The sequence below is a fragment of the Pinus tabuliformis genome, chromosome 9, assembly GCF_031772625.1.
Source record: "Pinus tabuliformis cultivar Carrire ecotype Pingquan chromosome 9, CPIR1, whole genome shotgun sequence".
In the NCBI taxonomy this organism is placed as follows: Eukaryota; Viridiplantae; Streptophyta; class Pinopsida; order Pinales; family Pinaceae; genus Pinus; species Pinus tabuliformis.
In genome coordinates, this window is record NC_142307.1 from 256202717 (window position 1) to 256221523 (window position 18807).

The window sequence follows — 18807 nt, forward strand, 5'->3', positions numbered from 1 at the left end:
TCAATGGTACGATCCCAATGCAATTTGTTTCACTCAAAACAGAGTTTGTATGAGGAAGTTAGAGCATGCTGACCGTTTCACCAAACAAATAAAAAATGCAGGTACTCTTAAGTTAGCAGTCTGTAGTGCTGACGTGGAAGGTGACTGTGTAGGTTAAAGGTGGTCAACACCCAATGAGGGCTCACAAAGTGTCATCTTGTGGTTGGTTTCCAGTTGGGTGATGTGGTGCAATTCTGTTGGTTTTGGATGGGCCAATGAGAGGTCGCCACATGGAAAGCTCGGAGGGAACCATGTGGCACCTTCCAAATGGCCGAATAATGTAAATGTGTTTCGAGAAAATTTTTAGTAGTAGTTGTTAGGGTCCTATAATAATAGGATTCATAATTTAGAATTGGCTATGGATAGTCTTGTAATATTGTACATACTTTTTCTTTCTATAAAATATTTTCCATATTAAAAATTAAAAAATGTAAAGAGGGTATGTCCTATAAGAAATATCAAATGACAAAAAGAATAAGAAAAGATCAAAAAAATGAAAAAAATATGAACCCCTAACTAAAATAGATCATGATCGATTCAAAACCCCGAAGTTAGAATGGCGCTCTGAGATGATGGACTGCGGCCCCCTCTGGTTTTGCCCTTAACCGCCTGTGCTTGCCGCGCCTGGCAGCTCCGCTGCTGGGCCGCAGCCCCCTCTGGTTTGCCCTTATCCGTCTGTGCTTGCCGCACCTGGCAGCTCCGCTGCTGGGCCGGAGCCCTGCCCTGGTCTCGTGGCCGGAGCCTCCTGCTTTCCCGAGCTCGGGTCTCTCTCCTCGGGCCTCCTGGCCTGCAGCTGCTCTGTGGCAGTTGCGCCCTCCGCCCTTGTTTCTTAAGGCTCCTGCCTTCTCCTCCTTCGATCTCCTTGCTCCCCGCTGCCCTCTTCTCCTCTTTTCGGAACCATGGCTCAGTCTCAGGAGCATTCTGAAATGGAGAAAGCATTTGCCTCGCTCGTTCCAGAGACCAATAAGGAACGAATCCGTCCCACAGCCTCAAAGTTTATTAAGAAATTGGATGAAATACCGGAGATCCCTCTGCCCTCAGCGCTACCCAGAAGAGCTGCTGTAGCTCTAGCAGACCGTGGATTAGTTGGACAATTCACAGGATTATGGCCTTCCCCTCGAACGGTACAAAAATGGGTGGAAAGGAATTGGAATGCGATGGTCCAAGGGAAAATCGCCATAAGGTTTTGTGGAAGGGGATTCTACACCTTCCTCTTTGAATCAGTGGAAGACCGCAACCTCATATTCAGAAACGGACCTTACTTCATGGATACCAGAGGACTTTATCTCAACCGATGGACTCCTGATTTTGATCCAGAAATGGATGTCCCTAATGCGGTCCCGGTTTGGGTTCGTCTGCCACATCTTCCGCTCCACTGCTGGGGAGATGAATCTGTTCGTGCTATCGGGAATGCTGTGGGGAAATATGTGGACAGATCGGAACCAAAGGAGAATATGTATGCTTGTGCGAGGATATGCGTAGAAGTGGACCTAGGTAAAGGCTTACCAGAAGCAGTCAAACTCAAAGTCGACCATTGGACGCACATTCAGCAAGTGGATTACGAGCAGCTTCCCTTCAAATGTAAGGTATGCCATGAATATGGTCATTTTGCTAACAGATGCACCAAATTTAGATCAGAGGATAATAGTAGCAAAGAAACTCCTGAGGAAGCATGGGAAATAGTCCGGAAAAAAAAAAAAATCAAACCCTCTGCAAGATACAGCTGAGCCCTCATTGAAAAACCCCCCCTCCTCCATGCATCCGTCCAGCTCAGGGCCTCCACCCCCCTCCTCTCAGCAAGTAACTTCCCCCTCTCCATCTTCCCCTCCACGGCCATCTGATCCTCCCATTCCCCCGTCTTCAAACCCCTTTGCATCCCTCTCAGTGGATGAACCCTCTCAAGAACCTGAGCATCAATTTTCTTCACCCCCCCATATCCCTCAGCCTTCACCGGATAATACCTCAACTAGAATCACAAGAAGCCTTTCAAAGGATCTAGTTGTTTCCAATGAGATTCAGAAAAAACATGGACCAGGAAGGAAATCGGCAAAACAGCATAGAGAGGAAAGTGCACAAAAGGATATTGCAATGGGATCACAGACGCCAATCGAAACCTTCATACTAGGAATCTCAGATAAGGAAAACAACCTCAAAGGTAAAGAGAGGCGAGCACCTCTGCACAATACAGGTAAATAATGGTGAAAGTGCTGTCCTGGAACAGCAGGGGACTAGGGCACCCCTCCAAAAAAGCTGCCCTCATGGAGTTAATCCGCAGTGAAAAGCCAGATATCCTACTTGTTCAAGAAACGAAACTAAGTCAGATCGAAATCAGCAAACTCATCGACCAGCAAAAGCAGTATGAAGGCTGTACCAGCGAAGCTAGGGGAGCTTCAGGGGGTATTTTAACAATGTGGAATGTAAACAAATGGAGCTGTAATATGACCAAAACACAACAGCATTGGGTAAGCACTAAGCTGGAAGACAAGGACAATGGCAAAGAGGTAAAAATCTACAACATCTATTCTCCCAATCATTTTAGGGAAAAAGAGATCTGCTGGACCACCTTAGAAGAAGAATTAGATGGAGAAAATGAAAACAATCTCATCCTAGCAGGGGACCTAAATCTGATCTTACACTCAAATGAAAAACGAGGGGGGAACTTTACTGCTGACCAATGTCGAAACAGGCTGGAACGCATCATGCATGATAAAGATCTAGTGGATCTAAAGCCCAAAAACCGCAAGTATACATGGAGTAATAGGCGATTGGGAGCAGGTAATATAATGGAACGGCTTGACCGTTTTCTTGTCAATATTACCTTCCTTTCCTCCTTCTCTATCGGTCAATCTGAAATCCTCAACTCCTCCGCTTCAGATCATTTCCCCATCACCCTTACTCTACAAAGTCAAAGCCATCTTGGCGCCATTCCCTTCAGATATTCCTCTCTTTGGAATCAAATCCCAACAGCCCGAGACATAATTAAGCAAGCTTGGTTGCATCATGTGGAAGGCTCCCCTATTTTCATCTGGGAATCGAAAATCAAGCAAACAAGACAGGCGTTAAAGGCATGGGCAAAAATCAACTACAAGGAACCCGAGGCAGCAAAAAAAGAAATCAAACAGCAGCTTGAAAAAATACAGCAAAATATTGAAGTGGAAGGACTCACCCAGCAAGCCAGGCAAAATGAAATCAGATTGTATGCAGCATTAACTCAAACTGTTAGAGAAGAAGAGAGCAAATGGAGATTAAAATCTCGGCAAACTTGGTTACGTGAAGGTGATAAAAACACCTCTTATTTTCACAAACAAGCCACGATAAGGAAAACAAGTAACACAGTGAACACAATCCGAGATGAAGAAGGGAATATACATGAATCTCAAGGCGCTATCAAGGAAGCAGCAACAGCCCACTTTAAAATCCTTTTAACCAAGGACCACAATGAGGTGGACTATGCAAACTTTCTCCAGCACATGAGCAGAGAAGTCACTCCAGAAATGAATAAGAACCTCACAAAAGAAGTCGATGAGGAGGAAATCAAAAAGGCGATATGGAGCCTCCATCCGGACAAAGCCCCAGGTCCAGACGGATTTCCAATTAGTTTCTATAGAGAATTTTGGTCCTTGATTAAAAAGGACATCCTCAAAATGATACGCTGGGTTTTAAGAAAAGGCAAAATAGGAGGCTATACAAATTCAACCTATTTAGCCCTCATTCCTAAAGAGAACCGGCCAACCTCCTTTTCCAGATTCCGTCCAATATCCCTATGCAACTCGGCCTATAAAATAATAACTAAAATCCTATCCTCAAGACTTAAGCCTCTCCTTCCTTCATTGATCTCTGGAAATCAGGGTGGGTTCTTATCCAACAGACATATTTCTGACTCTATCCTTCTGGTCCAAGAAGCTATTCACTCAAGCCTCAGTCGAAATGAAAAAGGTTTTATTCTTAAACTTGATCTAGCAAACGCTTTCGATAGAGTCAATCATTCCTTTCTTTATGCTGTCCTAAGCAAGCTAGGATTCAATGACACTTTCATTCGCATGATCAAAGCATGCATCTCCAACCCCTGGATCTCACCTCTTGTGAATGGACGACCCTGCACAGCCTTTCAATCCTCCCGAGGCCTAAGGCAAGGCTGCCCCCTTTCCCCCTATCTTTTTATTCTAATGGCTGAATCTCTAAGCAAAGCGCTGGACTACAATAGAAGGGCAGGACTAATAACAGGGATCAAATTCGAGCAGGGCACAAAAAACATCAATCACTCTCAATTTGCTGATGACACCCTTCTAATGGGAGGTGCTTCGACTATCATTGCTAGGCGCTTCAAAAGAATCCTGGACCAGTTTATGGAATGCTCAGGAGGAAAAATAAGCCAAGACAAAAGATGCATATATGGATGGAATACTTCGGCTCACAACATTCAAAGTATCACAAATATCTTAGAGGTCTCTTACAAGGTCGAATGGAACCACTTCACCCACCTAGGCATGCCAGTGAACAAAGGCCCTCTGAAGATAGAAACTTGGAACACAATTCTTGACAAAATCAAAAGAAAAATCCAGCAATGGGGAACCATGTGGTTGAACCCAGCAGGCCGTCTTGTTCTTCTCAAATCAGGTTTGATCTCTCTCCCTCTCTATCGTTTTACTTTGCTACAAGCACCAATGAGTTTTCATCACAAATTGGAAAAGGCCCTTCGATTTTTTCTCTGGCAAGGAGGGAAATCAGAGAAAAAAAAATTCAATTTAGTAGGCTGGAGAAGTGTCATCCAGCCCCAAGAAAAAGGAGGTCTCGGAATAAGGTCTCCTTATCTTTTGAATCTAGCTCTCGGGGCTAAAATAGTTTGGAGATTAATCACAGGGAACCCTGCATGGTGGAAATCAGTTTTAGAAGCCAAGTATCTCAGCGCTTCTAGGCATAAGCTCCTAGAGGTAAACATACCCAACAGAAACAGCTCCAACATCTGGAAATTATGCAAGAAAATTATCCCTATCATGGCCCAGCATGTTTCCAAAGTCCCAGGAGAGGGAAGCAGCATAAACATCTCTAAAGATAGAATCCTTGGCCAAAATCCAATAAAATCCAAAGAAGATGTCCTTCCAGCTCTAAATTGGTTACATAGCAAAGGAATTTGGAACCTAGCCCAAATCTCCAAGTGGGGAGATTCCTTCCAAGAATGGATTGGCTGGGATCTGCCAAACTACCCAAGGGATCTGCAACCAAATTTCACCGCTCTCCAAGATCAGTTACACAGCAAAGCCCCGATTCAGAAGGGCGCCAGAGACAGCTTTCGATGGGACCCATCAGGCACGGAGTACACGACCAAAGCAGGATATCACCACCTCTGCGCCACAACCTTTCCTCAGGACATATGGAACCATTGGAAGCTAGTTTGGAAAGCAGAGGCCCCCCCTAAAGTCAAATTCTTTTGCTGGCTCCTACTGAAGGGGAAAATTCTAACAGCAGAAAACCTCAAAAAAAGAGGCATCATAGGCCCCTCCAGATGTCCAATATGTCTACAAGCAGAAGAGACAATCCAGCATCTGTTTATCAACTGTCAAGTGATTGCTAACTGCTGGAAAGATCTAGCTACTGTAGGAAGAACAGAGTGGAATCCCAACCCAAGTATAGTAGAGGCAATCAAAAATTGGAAGAAGCTTTGCCCATGGAAGAGCAAGAAAATCAAATTATCTCAAAGAATCTGGAATACTTTACCCTTAACAATGTTATGGAGCATCTGGATAGCAAGAAACAAGAAAGTGTTCCAAGACAAAAACCACAATACAAGGAAAATATGCCACAAAGCTATAAGCTTAGCTGTAGAGGCTGTGACCATTCGATCTCGCAGCAAAATCAACCTCAGCAGCCTCAGTGTTGAAGAAAGGGACTTGATCAACTATGGTAACGTAATCAGTAGCTATGAATCAGAAAAGGACAAGTTAAAAACAAAAGAGACAGCCACAACATGGAAACTGAGACCCAAGGAGGAGGAATTTGCCCTCTGGTTGAGTAACTGCAACAAATATTGTCTATTTTTTGATGGAGCTTCAAAATCTAACCCGGGTCAAGCAGGCGCTGGAGGTGTTATATGCAATGCAAATGGCACAACAATCTTGTATTTTGAATGGGGACTGGGAGACTTGACCAACAATCGGGCTGAAGGGCTCGCTCTGTATCAAGGTCTAACCCAGGTCATCAATTTGGGCATCAAGAAAGTTAATGTTCTCGGCGACTCAGCAATTATCATTCGACTTATGGAGCAAAAACAATATACTCCTAATACTCTACTGCAGCAAATCAATACAAGAAATCAAAATCTACATAAACTGATAGAGGAAGCCAACTACTTTCACATTCTAAGGGGTCTAAATAAAAAGGCGGACTATCATGCTAACCAAGCATGTCACCAACCAAAAGGGCAGCTACGCTGCAATGATCATGTCTCCACTCAATCGCTTCCATGAGTTACGATTATCCATTTGAAACATGTGGTCTCACACCCTACAGAATCTACCGCAGCAGTCAATCCAAAGGAACTCAGGTCAGAGAGGATAAGTATGACAGCCCAGGAATGCGCAAACAGCAAGGGAGCTCAAATCAAATTGAAGGAGTCAAGATTTACAGTGCAGAAAATCGTCCTTGCTTCAGAGATGGCGATCCCAATCAAGATATGCGTAGTAGAAGACATCCTCTGTGCGGTCTTGGAAGGGATCCCACTAAAGTAGTGAGTTTCAGCAGAAGCCATATCAGCAATCAAAGGAGTTGGCACAGCCAACAGACAAAGCCAGAGAACGCAGCAAACACTCAGTCAAAAGATCATGCTTTGTAAGTGCAAATTTTGGGGACAACAGTATATTAATATCTACAGCAGCTTAAGTAGCACTAGCAGTAATCTAGTTAAGATAAGGACCAAGGAAAAATTCCTTTTTGTAACTCCTTGGATCATCATTGCTCCAGAAGCAACCTATGTAAGGCTTTAGCCTCATCTTTTTCAGTTAATGAATAGCAACCGAACTTTGTATAAAAAAAAACTAAAATAGATCATGAAAGTGTGAAAATTCAAGTGCCATTACTTTTTACTTTACTGGAAAAATAATGGTTGTGTGCAACTTGTCATAAATGCCACATCCCATGATAGTCAAAATGTTTAATCTTGACTAGTTTATGTTTCAAATTTCATGTTTATAGATAGAGAATAAAGATCTAGCTAAACAGTTTAACCTTGGCAGATCAATAGTTAGATAGAGAAATAAAATGTGCTCAACTGCTTAATCTGAGGCATTGGAAGTTTTAAGGTTAGAATTAGATAGTTTGTTTGACAAAATAAAAATGAAATAAAGGGTATTCTAGCTTAAATTCACCCACTGAATTGAAGAAAAAATGTTAGGATAAGTAAAGGGTAGGTAGAAGAAAGGATGCAGATGTACAAGGTTGTTAAATCATAAGAACATTTATCATGCTTAATCCTATTTTTCAGTGTGCAGGAACATTTATGAGAGTGAAAAGATGTTCGCTGGTTTTGGCGGAGTTTTAAGAGATGATGAGGGCAAAATTATTTCCATCTTCCACTATTATCTAGGCAGAGCCACAAATAATATGGCAAAATTAATGGCTCTGGGACAATGTCTAGAGTTTCTGATCCAAAACCATTGCTCAAATGTCATTGTTGAAGCGGACTCAGAGATTACTATTAACTCTGTGAAAATAATTAATTGTGGTACTCGGCCAGAGAAGGTTTATAATCATTTGAAACTTATCCTAGTGTACCAAAGAATTCGTGTTCACCTCCAAGGGCTTCAAACAGTGAGTTTCAACCATGTTCGACGTTCGGGCAATAAATTAGCGGACCTTCTGGCTAACCAAGGGGTAAACAACGCTGATTGTGGGATGGCGAACAAGTGGTGGGAGATTCTTCAAAACTATTTAAAGGCTCTCTGTGATGAAAAAGCTGCAGAAGACAGAGAAATGTTTTTCCATCAAACCCGGACAACAAGTATGAATTGATTTTTCCGACATGTGTTTTCCCAACCTTTTTGAGTGCTTGTGGTAGAAAGGCAAGCCAGGTTATGTCTCACTCTCTACCAGAGTCAGGTGACTGGGATCCTCAGGTTCTCGGAAGACAATTTATGGGGTCATTACTCAAACAAGATCAGTATCGGGGACAGGCGTCGTGGAAGAAACAAACAAAAAATGAGAATTGGTATTTCGGCTGCTGGTATTCTCCCCCTTCAAGTTTTCAGGTCTAAAAACCACGCATGGGTCGGCTCTCTGGTGATTGCTCGTCTCATGAGCGGTTTGTGGTTTTTTAGCTACGGAAGCGATCCCATTAGGATTACTACATGTGGCCAAGGGTTTGACTTGAAAACCGCCCTTGATCACACATTATCTTTCAGACATGTTGGGATACGCGATATGATCCCTGGCCATTGGATCCAGCAGCGAGAATCAACAGTAGGGATGGTTTGTGCGTTTTTGTGGGGCCGGGTGGGCTTTATACATCATGCTTTTTTGGTGCATCTTTTCTCTCTTTTTCGGGGTGTGAATTTCATGCAGTTGGGGATGTATGTGTTTGTTGGTCGACTTCAGAGAATGTATCGGTATGAAACTTCCCTTGTGGATGGGGTTCTTGTAACCTTTCCACGTCTGCTTCTCTTAAAATGGGTGCATAACGAGGTAGGGTGGGGGGTCTTTGACATTAGCAAGGATTCCTTTTCCCGTCTTCCTGTAAAGTTTCAAGTTTTTGTACAATATGTATTTTTGCTTTTGATTTAATGAATTAGAAGGATCGGCGCTTGCTTCAGCAAACAAAAGAGAGTGAAAAGATGTTCACAAGTTTACTTGATTAACTTCCCCTCACTTCATTTCACCCCTAGTACATATTTCGTAATTTCCCCATTATCCCATCATTTCTTATGAAAATACCCTATTCCCTTTATTTTGACCTTTACTCCTTGGTTTCACACATTTTCCTAGAAAATAACCCTCCAAAAGCCATTCCCCTACTTAAAACTGCTTTTCCTTGGCGTGAAACCCACACTCCATTGAAAAATCACATTCCCCTTTATTAATTTCCATAAAAACCTATAAAAACCAGTAAAAATCCTTTATCCTAAGTTTTATTCCCTCGCACATTATTTAATTAATTCCCCGATTTATATGTCCCTGACATAAACCTATTAACCCACCAACCCTTGGTACAGTTAAAGAAAACCCCGCCACATTTAACCCTAGTCACACTTCATTAACCCACTGATTATATTTTTAACCCCCACTTTATTCATTAATTAATTACATTTGGTTGCAATTAATCCCCCGGGCCCGGCAAATCTTTGCCCTGATTTCCCTCTGTCAGCTTCACCGCGTGACAACCATTATATCTCTCACCCCGATATCTGGCAGCGTGCATCCATATTGCGCGCATTCCCCTTCCGAACTTTACCAGCCCAAGAGCACAGGAGATTCGTGGTTTTGGTCGGGCCCCATTTTTCTATGTGGTAACTCTAGGTGAAATCGCATGCTCTCAAGGAAATACCGCCCACATTCCAAAAGTGGTGCGATGGCCCTTGAAACTGCATCTTCGTCGAAAGCTAAACCATCCAATTTTCATTATGAATTCCCCGCCAAATTGTAACTGTTTTTTGTTAAAAGGCCGGAGATGCCCATTTCGACTCTTTTCACTCATTTGCACTATGAATGTTGCCTATGCTTCCTTGCACCACCCCGAGCCTCTGCAACCGAATTTCACCACCGTTTACCTCTCGAACATGCTCTGAATGCCCAATTCAATCATCCAGTGCACATTTAAATCAACCGTACACTCTACAGCCACCATTGAAACCAGTTTGTAGCCTATACCATCAATTCTAGGTATTTTTGAGAGGAAACTAGAACGACCCTCTCAATTTGAAAATGTATAGTTATTTAAAACATTAATTAATTCAATTTAATTAATTTTCCCTAAATTAAGAGTATTTCCACTTGAATACCCAAACACCTCTTTTTCAAATTAAAAATTATCCTCTCTCTGCCCTTGAGTTTTCAAAACTTCATTGCTACAGCCTGTATAAGCCCAATTCCCACCTTTCATGCTAAAATGGCTACCTAGACCTCTTTGGACGTGAGACCTGTGTCAACCCCTCACCTGGACATCGACTATGTGGCACTAGCAGATAAGGATTTCCAAATAAAAGGCACTGCTACTCCATCCCACCTTTTGAAACTCCATTGTTGCAGTAAGGACAGATTTCTAAACCATGCAGATGACATCCACCTTTGGGAATTCAATTTACCCAAATACCTATTCCCAAAAGTTCACCCATTCACTAATATTGTACATTGTTGTCATGCCTATTATATCCCTAGCCAAAGGGCTGTTGTTGCCCCAAATCAGTAGTTGTTATTCACCATTACACCACTGTTCATCAACCAAACAATGCAAGTCCAACCTAGCCCTAATTAGACCCCTATATCCATTGGACACCTGTTGGACTTATTCACCACATTAGACCTAGTTAAGATAAGGCAAATCTTCTAGACTTTCATCATTGAAGACCGCTATACTCCTACAGATACTCCACCCTATGCTACCACCATTTTTTCAGAGACTCGTAGACACATAATCACCATTCTCCCATGCATCTTAGGATACACCTCAAATGAGCATGTCGATGAGGTCATCTTACCTTCCTGTCCATTTTCACCCAAGGAAAGCCTCTTGCTATCATGTACAATTATGTTGGGTTCATTTCACACAGAATACATGAGCAATTCACCAAACTGCCCAGTGATAGAGTTTTCAAATACTCTTTAGTGTTGTTTCATATGTTTTTATATTACCAAGTAGACAAGTTCCCCGTAAGTATCCAGAAGTTTGATACCAAGGGAAAAGAGAGATTAGTGGTCTACTAGACACCCTTGGTCTAGAAATTTTCCATAGCATCTACATACAAAGACTTCATAGATTCATTTGTATACCTAGTCATGAACATGATGACCAGTAGCATTGAACCTAGAATTAGCTAAGAAATAAAAAGGATGATACAGTTAGCTAAGAATAGCAAGGTGGGAGAATGGTACTGTTGGGCATGGAATCCCCCCATAGCATCTTTTGGGGCTCAAAGCCCAAGTTTTGGTCAAATGTATTGTAAGACTCCGTGAATTGTGGGCGCGGAGCGCGAAGGATAGGTTAAGTCATGTGGTTATCCGTCCTAAGTATTTTAAAGTAATGTAACATCTTGTTAGCCTACCCATGGTCCCTGGACCATGGGATTGTATGAATAGAGCAAGGCTTTAAGTTGTAAATGGAGCGAAGTAGCTGAGTAGCGAATATAGAGAAGAGAGTAAGAGTCTAAGTATATTGGGTTGTAGTAGTAGGAAGAGGCTCTGCAGCTGAGTGAGCAGGGGCCTAGTAGAGTCCACAGCTGAGTGCGTGGACCCCTGCAGTTGAGTGTGCAGGGCAATGTCGAGTTTGTAATCTTGAACGAAGAATAATAAAGAGAATTTGATTCCAATTTCTGTGTATCTGCTTCTGTATTGCCTTCTTTACATTTATACTATTTTGTTTATCGCACGCACTTATATGATTGTTGGATATACTGTTAATTATCACTAGTCTTACACAAATAAGTTAAGTACTTGGGTAATAATAGGGTAAATAGTAAATGAACATGGGTATAATACGAATTTCACCCCAAGTAGGGCTGCGTGAAGGTAGCCTCACAGGTTGCAAGTGACTAATAGATGCGCGTAGCGACATGCACGCAAGGTCAAACCGCGGACTGCCAGAAGCTCATTAGACATCCCTAGGGTGTGGAAACCTGGTTCTAGCACCCTCCCATACTACTTCGAGTGAAAATTTAGTTCGTGCTCCACGGAATTTTGCCGAAAGGGCCAGTAGTACCGAGATTTTCTTGGCTAAATCACCTCCGAACCTAGGTCAGGGCCATACAAGCCAACAAATGGTTCCATTGCTGGGACTAGGATCTACATAAGGGATGTCTGATGTCATGTCACTAGAATTGCTGTTATAGACATTTTTGTGCTTAACAACATGAAGCATGAAATGTCAATAATCTGAGGGATCCAAAGTCCCTAAACATGTTGTTCCTACCCCTAGAGGAACAAGTTCAGCAAACCACAGCACTGAAAATCAGTTCTCCACCTGAAAACACTCAAAAAAAAGCTATTTCTGGATCATGTCAGCTGCTCCACTGAGCATCTGCGCTGAATGTCAACTGCTCCACTTTGTACCTGCGCTGAATGTCAAAAGCAATGAAGGCTACCTGCGCTGGGTGAGATTGGCCAAGTGGCACAATCATTCTACAAGGTGTCAAATGCCCAGGAAGCTTCCAAAATGACACTTGGATCAGGGAATTCGCCTTGTGATGAGTAAGAGGATCTAGATCTCCAAGTGGAAGCAAGAGACTCCAAGTGGACTCAAGAACTGAAGAATAACTAAAGTGGGAGAGGACACTAGTCAGCTTCATGTCAGTCTCAAGCTGACTCATCCTTTCTCTAAAACTTCTATATATAGAGCTCTCTCATGAGGTCTATAGGAGGCTGGAATTTTGTGCAAGTAAGGAAGTGCTGTTGGTTTGAGTATAGAACTATTGGGTGATTTGCTTGAAGGAGGTGAAGAGGAGATTTCTTTCTGCTAGGAGGTGTTGCTGGATTGGGCCTATTATGGTTGTAACACCCTCAGAACTTTACTTCTTCCATTAATAAAGTATTTGAGGTTCTTCTATATGCATGTGTCTCTGTGGCGTATTGATGCTTGTATATTTGATTTATTCTAATCCTTGAATCAATTATGGATGTATGCTTCTTGTAGTTTCCTTTTCTTGTGCTTTTACAGGATCTTTGTGTAGCTGGTCTGGTGAAAGAGCAAGGAGCTAGGAGAAAGCAGCAAAGAGGGAAGATTGGATCAACAATTAGCGGAAGATAACGGTTAGTGGATCCCCTTTCTCTTCTCTCTCTCATCTCATAAAGAAGTAATCTTGAATAGCTTTGTATTCAGTTGTTGCTGAGGTGCTATCACCCTTAGAGTGGGATAGGGTCATTCCATATTGGATACTTTTCCCAACAACAAATTGGTGACTCCGCTGGGGATCGTATCTTGTTGGTTGTTTGTGTTTTTGCTATTCATTTCATAAACAAAGGGAGTACCGAATCGAACTGTATTTGGATCTTTCAAATACAAAGTAGAGGGCAGCTACTCTAGCTCAGTTTCTGGGCAAGTTTATGATTTGAAGAGCTGATCCACAAGGACTCTAATAAGCTCTTAGTGATAGCTTTTCATCCTCTTTTTCATCCCTTAGTGTGTCCTTGACTGATAGCTTCTGATTTGAGAAAAAACTGTGAATTTTTTAGCAATCTGTGACCCGGAAACCAAGAGAAACGAAAGTTTCGTTCTTCAGTGGAGCTGTTGTGAAGGCTGTCTGCATTTCAGCGCAGTTCCCGAAGGGGCTACCTGCGTTGAAGGTCAAACTGCCTGTGTTACACCTGCGCTGGACCAGTCTTGCCTTGTGCTACTGGGGTTTCCTGTTGTTTCTTGCCCTGTTTTCACTCTTGTTTTTGTTGTTTGTTACCAGTCAATGTGCCTATCTGAAACCAACTTTCCTTGCCACTATTCCGCCTCGGTTGTATAAAGAAATTGTGTTTGTTCTTTGTGTATTTCTTGTACATTTACAGTTTCCCATAACGAAAGTGAACTAGTCTTGCTGTGGCCTCTTAGATCTAGACCTGTGATTAAGTGTCGTTTTGATCTTAAGAGTTAGCTTGTTTGCTGTTCATAGCTGATTGAGCTTTGCTTTTGTCATATGGTTTGAATTTATATATTTCTAGTGTCGAAACAAGTAAATCTTAAGGTGTCTTTTGATTTTGGACAAGATTGTTTGCTTTCACTTGAAATTGAATTCAAAGTTATACAACAACTTTCTTTTTGTATTGCACCAACATTAAGAAAGAGAAAATAAATACTTGCATTGTGCATGTGCATTATGAAAGTTTGCATGTTGATTTAGGGAAAAAGTGCATTAGTGTGTGCTCTATGATCTGTGTGAAAAGGTGTTATCTTTCTTTTCCCTCAGTAGTTAAGATTTTCAAAGTTGAAAGATTGAAAAGCTTGCTTATCATCTTAGACTGCATTTAGGAGTGTTATCATACATCTCGTGGTGATCCATAAAGGCAAACTGCTAAACAAGATCAACCTTAAAATAAATTGAATTTACATAACAACGCATTGAAACATAACGCAAACACATAGAGGTCTAAGCTAGAGACGTGTTCCGGCGTCGTTAAACGTGATATCTTAGCATTGAGTGGTTGGGTGATTCCTCCACGGTGAAGCGATAAGTATCAATACAGACTTGTGCTCCCACGTACCGTCGCGTATATATTGGGAGACCCCTATAGGATAGAAGCCTTTATCCATAGGAAACCGTGTCGGCCGCCCTACTGATCGCAATGCAGTGAACAGAGCATTCACGAAGATCGACCACTCGTACCGTAAAACGTATTCTGTGGTTTTGCGAAAGGTTTGGAACACCCTCTGCCTAGAACTCCAGAGCAGTTTCTTTTGGCCTTTTTCAAACTCTATAACTGAAAAAGTCCATCCGAGCATTTGTCACTTCGGGCTCGTTAAAACATCGAAGGAGACTAGAGTCATCTTTAGCTTTTTCTCGACTCTTAAAAAGTGAAAAAGCAAGTTGTGTCTAAGCGTCGTTATAAAATTTATTTTAAACGGAACATAATCACCTTCTATTCCCGCGTTGATCTTTAGGTTGAAAACATGGAACGCCCCAACCAAGGAATTCCACATGATGGAAATCCTAATCCTTTCTCCTCTTGGGGAGAAGTTGGTGCGCCCCACATGGCCACATTGTCGCTTCCAGGACTGCCAATTGGCCTGCCTATTTGGCTATTCTCAACCAATGTAGTTCAGAACACCATGGTTCTTGAACAGTCGAGTCAATAGTTAGATGAGTCTAGAGCTTCCCACCAGCCTTCTACTTCCTCTAACCCTTCCTCCAATCCTTCATCTTCGAAAGGTAGAGCAGGCAAAAGCCAAGCTCCCGTGGAGAAGAAGGAGAAGAAGAAGAAAGAGAAGAAGAAGAAGGAGCCTAAGGCTACTGGGGGCAAGCAAAAGACATCTAACAAAAATCCACACATAGCACAGACCAGGCCTAAATTGCCATGCGTCATATGTAGAGGAGACCACTTCCATAGAGATTGTCCCTGTATTCCCTGGATACTAAGGGACTGGTCCCCTCGGTTGCACAATTCGGGAGCATCAACCTTTGATAACCAGGTTGAGTGCTTATCGTCAACCAGCGAAAGTGAAGGTCCAAGACAAAAGGGGGGAGCAAGATCCCCCTGTAGACTGTGTGAAGGCGATCACGCCATCCACCGTTGTCCCTTCTTAGACGAAGCGAAGAGAGTTTTGGAAGATCTTCCGGTTTCACCGTTGAGACTTCCTCCTGGATACAAAAAACTCGTGCCAAGTCCTTCGTTGGTTGAAAATACAGCTGGCCCGCTCAAGTGGTCAGCTGAATTGTCAGTCATTGAAAATGAACCTACTAAATCCAGACCAGACGAAAGTCTAAAGGTCGATACGACAGTTGACCCAGTTCTTCCTTCAGAGGTTTCATCCTCAAATGACACCGTCACTGAAGATTCATCTTCAAATGACACCCTCACTGAAGAGAATAAGGATGACACCATCCAGATTATTTTCATAAACACAGATTCTGATGAGCATCAGGGCAATGCGCCCATTCCTTTATCGCAGGAAGGAACATCGTCAGGATCATATCCGCCCGTGTATTCGGTCCCACCACCAAGCAACCTGGTTGTGTCCTTTGATTGGAACCAACTAGGCAGACCCCGGTTGCCAGCCAGTATACCATTCAGAATCATAGTCCAAATTTATAGAATGGTGATGGCTGGAACTATCATTGATGAAGGGGCATCTGTGAGTATCCTTTCCTTTGTTGCTTGGAAAGCACTGGGTTCCCCAGCGCTTTTGCCTAAGATAAGAAATCTCTCGGGCTTTGATAAAGGAACTAGTTGACCATTAGGGATCCTCCCCAATGTGCCTGTTACATTGAAAGGGAAGACCGTTCAAATGAACGTGATGGTCGTTCAAAGACCCTTGGATTATAACCTACTCCTTGGACGAGACTATATATATTGCATGGGAGATATAGTCTCCTCACTCTTTAGAGTAATGTGTTTTCCACACGAAAGAAGGGTGGTCAAGCTCGTAGACCAACTTTCATTTCCGGGATCACGCATCGCAAATAGTCAAATACCAACCCTCAATGGTCTATTCACTCAAGAAATGTCTCCACCCCCAGTCCTCCTTCCCAATGAGTGCGAGTGATTCGGAAAGATGGGACTGGAACCCAGGGGGCATGCATCCTGGTCTGTTTCGGGCAGAGGAAACCTTGGGTATAAAGTAGAATTTCCGCGAAAGAATATGACTAGTCCGTACCCCGTCCGTATTTGGAAGAGGGGTTGTTCTGGAATAAAATTCTTTGGTAAAAGTTATGTGTTTGACGAGTTTTAGTCATTCACCTTTGTCCTATCTGAAAAGATTAGTAGACATCGCCGAAGAAAGAGATTGATTTGCGGCAGCAAATAGAACCATCTTCGGGTAATAAGAAAGAGGCAAGCCTCACCCTTTAAAACAAATGTTTTATCGGATAAGTAGGGGCCGCCTTGAAATTATAATTTATACCTGGGGGCATGCAAACCTTTTGGAGTGCAAGCTAGGGGCGGTTATTTATCTTTGTTTGTGATTATCCGTTTCTGAACTTGCATAAAGAAAGGATGAGAGGGAGCAAAGCTTAGTGAAGATGAAGCTCTATAAAAAATAGAGATCTCACAAGAGACATTTCTTATCTTATGACTGGTATTATCGAGCAGTTTTAGCATAAAGTTCATGCTCGTTAAAAAATAAACGCAAGATCCGAGCAGTTTTAACGCGGTCTTCATGCTCGTTAAAAAATAAATAAAAGTAGTGAGCAATGTTTCCCCTAGAGTTTAAGCTCATTTTTATCCAAAAAAAGAACCTATTCCGGTAAATAACCATTGTGATCGTAAATTTATTAGCCATAAAAAGCTTTGGTCGTGTTTGCACCTGCCACCTCCATTCCATTTGGCCGATCGTTCACCCCATATGATTGTTTACCCATTTTGAGGAACAGCTGCGAAGAGTGATTTCACTTAGCCATCCTTGTGACACTGCCGTGATTGGAAAATTCCAACCTGTACCTGGAATCTGCTGCTATCCCTGTTTATCACTCGTTCCTCAAAAGACGAGTCTTCTTTGAGCTCTTTTCATCTGACTCGTAAAATATGAAAAGTTTGCCGAGTTTTGGCCTTCCAACTCGTTAAAATGACCGGAAGAGCTATCCCTCCTCTAGATTTTAATCTTTTTGGACCTGAGGGATTATTGCACAAAAAGGTCGAGCGCTTGTTTTATTCGGCTCGTTAAAGTTATTGAAAATTCATCCCTTCTGTATTGTTTTATACTTTTTCGGAATTAAGGGATTAGATGACGAAAAAGAAATTTTGGAGTTAACTTTCTGTACCTTTTCAGACTCTCTAAAAATGAAAAGGACAGAGTTGTCTTTGTCGCTAGACTCGTTAAAATGATTAAATAGCGACAAAGTTGTCTTTAGACGAGAACGAGTTTCCCTATCGCTAGGCTCGTTAAAACATAGTGATGGGCTTGCCCGAAGGGCAGGTTATAGAACAAGCATATGTTATCCTCCTCAAGCTTGACAAAAATAAAGAGGTACTGGTCAGAAATGACTGGGGAAAAATTGGGAGAACCTCAAAGCTTTAATGGTACCAAGTCGCTCTTGAACATGACACTTTGTCCTCCGTATCACATCGGGTTGGGTTGTTTCATTCACTGGTCTCATCACCATGGTCTTCGCCAAACCATCCGTATTTGGGGTAATGCTACCGATCCATCACATCAGTGTCGTTATATGTTCAAGAGATGTTGTTCAGAAAGAGTCAACCATGTCCCATCCACTGCCATACATTATCCTTCATCCACCCATGATCGCCACCCTGAATCATATCTCACAGATTGTTTTCACCTCCACTAAAATCATTATCTCCGTTCCATGTCACTAATGTGGGATTCATTAAGGCCCTCCTTTGACGGATCACTTCTTTTCGACTTCAGCTCATTATCCAAGAAGTTGATCTAGGAACACACCCCCCAGTACTTTGAAGCTTGCATGCCTCAATGGCAAGTTTCTCACTTCCGGCGACAGGTATATATCAATGACCTTCGACCAGAAGATTTTACGTCGTGTTCGACGGTAAGTCCTATATTCACACCACGTGAATTGTATTGTAGTACCTTGAGGGTCATTATCATTATCGGTGATTCCTCTCGCGCTTGTTAGCGGTTTACATCATTGAGCGGTAATCAAGCGATGTCTTTCCATGTTCGACTTCAGCGTAATTCTCACATGGATCGACTTGTACTTAGAGTGAAGATCGAACGAGTTTGAAGACCCCGGATCTAGTTTCATCCATCCAGGCTGCGATATATATTCAGGATATAAAGACATTTGATATGTACATCATTGCAACAGATGATCATCCTACTCAAAGGATGATAATTTCAGCAGAGAATTATCAGTCTACCATCAGAAGATCGTCTGTTCTATGTACCAAAATGAATTTATAAAGCTGAGCATGGGAATGCCCGCCTCAGCTAGATCATGAAAGCAGAATGAAAAA

At 42.4% G+C, this 18807-nt stretch overlaps 1 protein-coding gene across 1 annotated transcript; it reads left to right on the forward strand.

Annotated features, from left to right (window-relative positions):
* The first annotated feature begins 965 nt into the window (after positions 1-965).
* LOC149148151 (uncharacterized) lies at positions 966-1766 on the forward strand. Its single transcript, XM_089442090.1, has one exon. The coding sequence runs from the start codon at positions 966-968 to the stop codon at positions 1764-1766; it is 801 nt and encodes a 266-aa protein (XP_089298216.1).
* The last annotated feature ends 17041 nt before the right edge of the window (positions 1767-18807 follow it).

Excerpts from the sequence above, each read along its gene's own strand:
- LOC149148151 (XM_089442090.1), top strand. The coding sequence starts at position 966 with ATGGAGAAAGCATTTGCCTCGCTCGTTCCAGAGACCAATAAGGAACGA.